Source organism: Temnothorax curvispinosus, unplaced genomic scaffold (assembly GCF_003070985.1).
Source record: "Temnothorax curvispinosus isolate PA1 unplaced genomic scaffold, ASM307098v1 QBEX01012590.1, whole genome shotgun sequence".
In the NCBI taxonomy this organism is placed as follows: Eukaryota; Metazoa; Arthropoda; class Insecta; order Hymenoptera; family Formicidae; genus Temnothorax; species Temnothorax curvispinosus.
The window spans coordinates 525-7,492 of record NW_020222370.1 but is presented as its reverse complement, the minus strand read 5'-3'; the positions used below and the strand labels follow the sequence as shown (position 1 = coordinate 7,492).

At 30.5% G+C, this 6,968-nt stretch overlaps 1 protein-coding gene across 1 annotated transcript; it reads right to left on the bottom strand.

Annotated features, from left to right (window-relative positions):
- Positions 1–1,530: 1,530 nt before the first annotated feature.
- Positions 1,531–6,196, bottom strand: LOC112462619. Its single transcript, XM_025028503.1, has 9 exons — positions 5,964–6,196; positions 5,544–5,663; positions 3,921–4,038; positions 3,462–3,726; positions 3,250–3,360; positions 3,091–3,181; positions 2,573–2,709; positions 2,269–2,401; positions 1,531–1,810 (listed from the first exon to the last, which is right to left on the bottom strand). The coding sequence occupies exons 1-9, from the start codon at positions 6,105–6,107 to the stop codon at positions 1,754–1,756; spliced, it is 1,176 nt and encodes a 391-aa protein (XP_024884271.1). The 5' UTR covers positions 6,108–6,196; the 3' UTR covers positions 1,531–1,753.
- Positions 6,197–6,968: the final 772 nt, after the last annotated feature.

Genomic DNA, 6,968 nt, shown 5'->3' with positions numbered 1-6,968 from the left:
TTGAGTTTGAAATGTTGTGTCTCAAGACAAATCATCTCTGTACACACGAAAATACGTTTGACCGTGAAAAACGAGAAATTGTTTGCTTGTCCCCTCTTTTCGATTATAGTTGGCCGAATATTTTATTATATATTTTTTCTTTTTCTTTTAGTAAATTTTAATGTAAATTACTTAATATGCCAGAATACGAAATAAAATATTGCAAATTTAGTACTTCTACCGTTTTGTAGAAAAAACGCACCATTAAACGATTGATAGAAATTTAACAGGTGTTTATATCCCATGGAGAAATATTCGCGTAGAGAGAAACTTGACCAAGGGCCGCGCAGGCGCATTTCAGTAACACATTGGTAATATGCGCTTCATTCTAGTGCGTTCCTTCACAAAATACGTTTGATTCCTTAGAGAAGCGTCGATTACTTAATCTTACGCATCAACTATACGAATTTATTGGTAACTTTCTGATGTTTATATTGATTTGGGGATAGGTCGAGAATTTGCGTGTAGGTTGAGTAATTTATTAGAGTTCGTATCTTAATCTTAGTCTTTTAATCCCACAAGTTTTAATGTATATACAATTACGCGGATACGTCCGTATATGCTAGCGACTCGCGATGCCGAATGTCTACCTCTCTGTCCCCGGGATATCTCGCAGTCGTTGTCTCCTCTCCGGACTTCGTGTCCTTTGAGGAGTCGCTCGTCATGTTTCGCTCCATGTTATTAATTGTTGTTTATGTCTTGCCAGTACGTTCCCGCTTATTGTTACCTTGTTTCTGTTTTCCCAATCTAACGTCTTTTCCTATTTACGCTTTCGCTACCTCTTACTTTCGATTCGAGCTGTTTCGGCGGTTAAGTATCTAACGATATAATCGCCACATTGATATTTTATGTAACAAACTACATATCATATTGAAATTTACCATATCTTATTAGGTTATTTCAGGCAAACGTATGCAAATATCGCGCTTAATGTCTCTTAGACTAAAAATTACAGAAAGATTAATTGCTGTAGGCTATATAACACATTTATTTATAAATTTTGTTTAATCATTATTATTTAATCTAAAATATCCTAATCCTAAAATATGTAATATACGTTTGAATGGGATAATTTTTAATGTATACTTTTCTGTAACATTATCTACAGAGTGTTATAGTTTTACAGATAGAAGATTCTGTTATGTGTATACAATAATCAATATTATTTTTATTAAATAGTCTATTGTTCTCAGCAGTTATTTGTCATGTAGATGAGAGTTAATTTATTGAAAACTTTTTATACTTTAGATAAATACATATCGGAAATTATTACTATACATCAGAAGATCTTACTATATATTATTAAAAATTTAATAAAGTGTCAGTTGATATCCTACTGTAAGAAGAGAACTAATCATAAAAAAAAAATTTTTTTTGCATTTTGTTTAATAATAGTAAAATTCAAAATTTTAATTATTGCATTTTATAAAAAAAACGTTTCTAATAATAATTAAATTAAATCTAAATAATAAAACTTTTATTGTACGTAACGTTGTCAACATTATTCTGCAGTTATTACAATCTAGAATCCCGATTTCTCACTTAAATAATAATTTTTTTTTCATCGCATAATTGATACTTTATTATACATTATCTAAAATGCGAGATCAGAGTGATTCCAATATTTCTTTTTCTTTCACTTTCACCGTCTCTTCTCCATTCTCTCGCTTCCAAATTGAAAACAAATTTTATTTTATCATCATTAATTATACTCTTAGTTCTCCCTCGTAGAATAAAGAACAGTAAAATAGGATATTGAAGTACTCATCAGCTGTAATAAAATATATATTTGCCTTATTTTGTAATAAGTAATATTAAAAATATAATAGAACTTTCTTTAACCAAACATTTGGGGACAATACGTTTAGATAATCGATTTTTTCTGATAATCAAACTACGACGTTTTGAAGTAAAAATTAATTATTAATTTCGTAATATTATTGACCACGAGAGAGATAAAACAAAAAATACAATAGTAATTTTGTAATTTTCTTTATTTTTTATTCTATTTTCTAGCTGTACTGAACTGTTAGTTAACATTTTGTAAATAATAATTATTATAGTAAAACTATACGTTTTTATATGATTTATGTGATGTAAAGCGTGATTCGACTAAAAAGCAATAGAATATTTTAAAATGATTGTTAATGTTATTATCGATTAAATAATATTTTCAGATATAATAGAAGAACTTACTATAAAATACAATATATGATACATGTTTCTTACCATAGCCGCACTTTCTAAAGACGCCACAAATATTCCACCGAGATTTATATGAAAAGGTTTAGTGCCTTTTTGCAGTAGAAACAATATTATTTTCTGTATATGTAACGGAGCTGTGTACCACTGAACGTTGTATCTACAAAATAATAGCAATTGCTAGTTCTAATAAGACACAAATATTTGGTAATAATAAATGTATTTGTTCTACGAATCGTATTAGTACTTTTACTCTAATATTTTTTATAATTTAGATTTCTATTACAAAACGAGTACCGTTGTATGACAAAATGATGGAAATATTTCTTACACTGTGGCAAATACATATTCGTTGTGATCCGTAATTTCTTGCGCAGTATGGTTGGCTATGAACAAGTACCCGTTGAGGATGTTTATTATTATAAAAGGTATAAGAAGTTTTTCAATTTCATCACTATATGACGCAAGCTAAAAAATGTGATACGTCCATTAAGCATTTGCTATCGACTTCTTACGCTCTATCAAATCATATTGTGTTCTATATATATTGTATGATAAAATTTCAATAGATTATGATATGTCATTGGATCAGAATATTGAATTATTGAGACTAATTGAGAATTAAGAGTTTTAATATTAAGTTTTTATTTAGTTATTGCTAATTTATTTACTTAGCTTATACATATAATTAGCAATTACAATATCTTAAAAATTAGGTAATCATTATTTTTATGAATTATCGTTTTCAATCAGTATATTATAGATAGAAAAGTGTTTAGCTACTTCTTTTTACCTTCTTGACTATTTCATAAAATTATAATATCATGAAATTACGATTAAATATTTTACCCGAAAAAGATTAAGGCTAAGACAAGTCACGCCAATTGCTATCAAGAAGAAGAATGATCCCTCAAAATTTGATATTAAAGAGTCCGTGAACCTTCAAGTACAATAAAATTTGTGTAATTATATTATTTAATGCTCTAGCTTTATTAAATATATACCAACTCCATAGCCTTGCGATGAATATCTACGGCATAAGTAATTTCTTTATAAACCATGTTCTCACTCTTTAGGATGTCTTTTTGTAAAATATTGATTGCTTGTTCGATTCGATAACTGTAAAAAAATAATTTTGTTCCTTCAATTAATTTTATTTTGTTTTGAGATAACAAACAAATATTGTGATTACGATTATATTCTAGCATTTATTTACTCACCTGGCGATACCAAACATTCCGCAGATATGTTGAAGATATGCAACGAGCATAGTTCCTGTCGCCATCATTGAGACAGCCCCTATGTAAATAGTTGCTAGTACATGCAATGTGATTAAATAGAAATATTTTTCTTGATCAATAAAGTATTCTGTCATGAAATACTCTGAAGGATTTAGTCGAGACTCGTTTTTAGGCAGACCAATGTGTTGAATGTACGTCCAAATATACAAAGCAGTTAATGTACCTGCGCCATATGTACCAATCACTGAAAGAAATTTTGTAAAATTAACACACACATACACACGTATATATATAATATATACATATCAAACATTCAGTCGCCTTTAAATTTTTTATATTGAGGATAGGCAGAATCTTGTTTTGTCTTAAAAAAAAGTGTTTCTGATTATGTTTAATCTAATTTTTAAACATACAGAAGACTCGACTATCATGTCTTACGTATAATTGCAGTTGTGTAACGTTTCGCCTTGCTCCCGTATTTTTTTAGAATAGCGATTTCATTCTCCTTTCTTAGCTCGTTACATACATCTTGAAGCCGATCCAGCGAACTCCGTATCTGTCAATAATATTATGCCAATTTTTTTTTTTTTTAAAGGAGGGTGACTATTCTGGGCCCTTTTCTAGACAAATAAAATAAGGTTTATTCAAAAGCTTATGTTAGAAGATTAACGTAACCAGTAGCTTAAGTTTCAGCTAATGCAGGAAAGGAACATTAGAATATAGTTTGAGTATAGGACACTATTTTCGTACCCATTACTCAAATCACTACTTTCTACGTTTGCAATCATGTCATCCAAGAAGTTTACTGGGAGCGAAATAGGCAAGGAATGTCTACCATATTTCGAACACCATGATACTGTTATAAGTAGAGCGTGGACGTAATAATCCACTGTGCGAAGACCATTCTTACAATGACAGTAGTATCCTATTATGGCATCTGAGGCTTCATTCGGTTCTTATATCCGATTAAGATATAAACCAAGTACTTTGTACTTCCATAATAACGTGTCGAATTTGAACGGGATCATTATCTCTTGTCAGTAGATTATATTTTTAAATGCGCGTGCGCGTTCAACATAAATGCACACTTATAGAGTTTTCTACTGGGAAAACTAGTGCAGCACTGGTGCACACTGAGTGTAATTTTATTGCTCCAATTTGAAAATCAGTTTACATATTTTCAGTGTGTAATGTTCTATTGACAAAAATTTGTCAAGTTAAACACGGTAGAACATTAAACACTGAAAATATGTGTGCATCAACGTGCACGAGTGTTGCACTAGTTTTCCCAGTAGAAAACGCTATATTAGTTTGTACATGCAGTCTGCTCGTACGTGTTCATCACAATATACTGTTTTGAGTGAACCTGCACGGACAGCTGAGTACATGTATCACACGCTTGTTTTATTTTCCCTCCACGCATGGCTCCGGAAGAAGACATCACTACAAAGGATGTGTCACAAAAATCCGAAATATCTCTCTGTCTTTCTTTGACATGACGGCAAAATAACATAAAGCATCCAAAAACTTAGCCGAATCAAGACAAGCATGCAACAAACATACACCATTATGCAGTTGATAGAACCCAATGGAGGCGTTTCTGGGATCTAAATCTATAGAATAATGTAAAAAAAATATCGTAAATTAAATTGAAAACGAGGCAAAGATCATGTTTCCTAACAAATCTAATAGGGCCTCTCTTGCACATTCTGCAGAAAAACTCGCATAGCATTGAATCAGGACTTTATGACAAATAATATTTGAACTGTATATAGAGAAGGGCTCAGAAATCACCAAAAATGCTCATGCTTCTTTCAAAATGTTTATAGTCAAACTCCTGCATTCTTGATTAGGACGGAATTATTTATGTTATTTTTCTAAATACTCTTTACATTATAATTATAATAGAAGTAGAGTCCTTCAAATCATGAAAAATTGAAAAGAAATTAAGAATAACTGGATAAATTTAATTTTAATAGGTAAGCAATATAAAAATCTGACAGTTTTACATTCGAAAATTCTGTTTATCACTAATGCATATATGATTGATAACACTCTTACAGTATCGGCGTTAATCCAAAACGAATTATATTTGATCACATAGAATGTAAAGAAGAATGTAGTAGAAATAATCTTGAGAACATGTTCTGGAGTACATTTTGACGTCAAGAATGTGGTAAACTGCAAGAAATAATTTTCAGTAATAAATCAGCCACATCAAAAAAGCAACAGTTAGATTGTCTCATTAGCAAACTAATTTCTTTATTTTCCGTTACTCTGTATACTATGTACAATAAATTAGTAAAAACAGCAAGTAATTAATATTCGGATGTAATTGTATCACAATAATATTATTTTAATAAAATAAAATATTATCCAATATAATTTGAAATTTGATAGACGTAATTAAAATAACGCTTTGTTATATTATAGAATATTTGGTAGCTTATTTCACAATAATATTTAAAAATCTTAACATACTTGAAATATAATGAATGTTATCAGAATGCCAAGAAGTAAAATGAACTGAAGTTCAACGACTCGCGATCGTTGGTAAGGCCACAAACCAACGGCAAGCAGCAGGATTCGATTGACGTTAAAATGTCGAGTTTCGAGACAAATCATCTCTTCGTGAGTACAGAGATGTATTTGACGGAAAACCAGTGGACGGAAATCTATATATCTCTCCTCTTTTCTCTTGATTGATGGTATATTTGCCTAAGCAATGCTAAGTATTAGTATATCAGCTTCAAATTAGTAAATTATGTTAATGTTAGTATATCTTAGTAAATCAGATAATGTCATCAAAAATGATTTTTTCTCCAGCGAGAATAATTTTACTCATATACACTCACTCGCAAAAAATTCTGGCTACTTCAAATCAGCGTTAAAAAGCACTTAATTCAAAATTATACATGACTTTGTGAAAAATGATCGCAGAGTAATGTTTTAAAGCTTGAGTCCTCTGCAGCTTTCGAATGCTTCGAGACTTGTTTCTCTGCGAAGATTTTACTACAAACGGCGCTAATTTAAGTTGGACATTGCAAAATTCAATAAATTTCAACTTTTATAGCGTGCACATGGAGAACGAAATTTATTCTCCAAATTTTATTGATTATATCGTAAAATTTTACATTTTTTTTTTTTTTAATTTTTTTAATCATTACGCTATAATTTTTTTCACTGAGTTATGATAATTTGAAGTAAATAGTGCATTTTCTGGTCCTTTCTCTGAAAATCTCTATTCTGTCGCCGATATTCGTATCTTTTGATTTTTTATTAAAACTGCTCCGTTGGCAAAATGGTGCAAATGACAAACTGCAATGTTCATACATGAGTGACAAACAGCGAGGTACTTACCTCCGCTGTGACACACACACGCACAAACATTGAAGCACGCGCCCGTTATCTCACTATAGTAGGAAAATCATTTATATACGTTCCACTACCAGAAAACGTTCCTGGACGTGAAATACGGTACATTTC

Coding starts and splice junctions, on each gene's coding strand:
- LOC112462619 (XM_025028503.1), bottom strand. CDS start 6,107: ATGATTTGTCTCGAAACTCGACATTTTAACGTCAATCGAATCCTGCTG. Junction 3,727..3,920: donor TTACACAACTGCAATTATAC/GTAAGACATGAT, acceptor AATTTCTTTCAG/TGATTGGTACATATGGCGCA. Junction 2,710..3,090: donor TTAGCCTTAATCTTTTTCGG/GTAAAATATTTA, acceptor CACATTTTTTAG/CTTGCGTCATATAGTGATGA.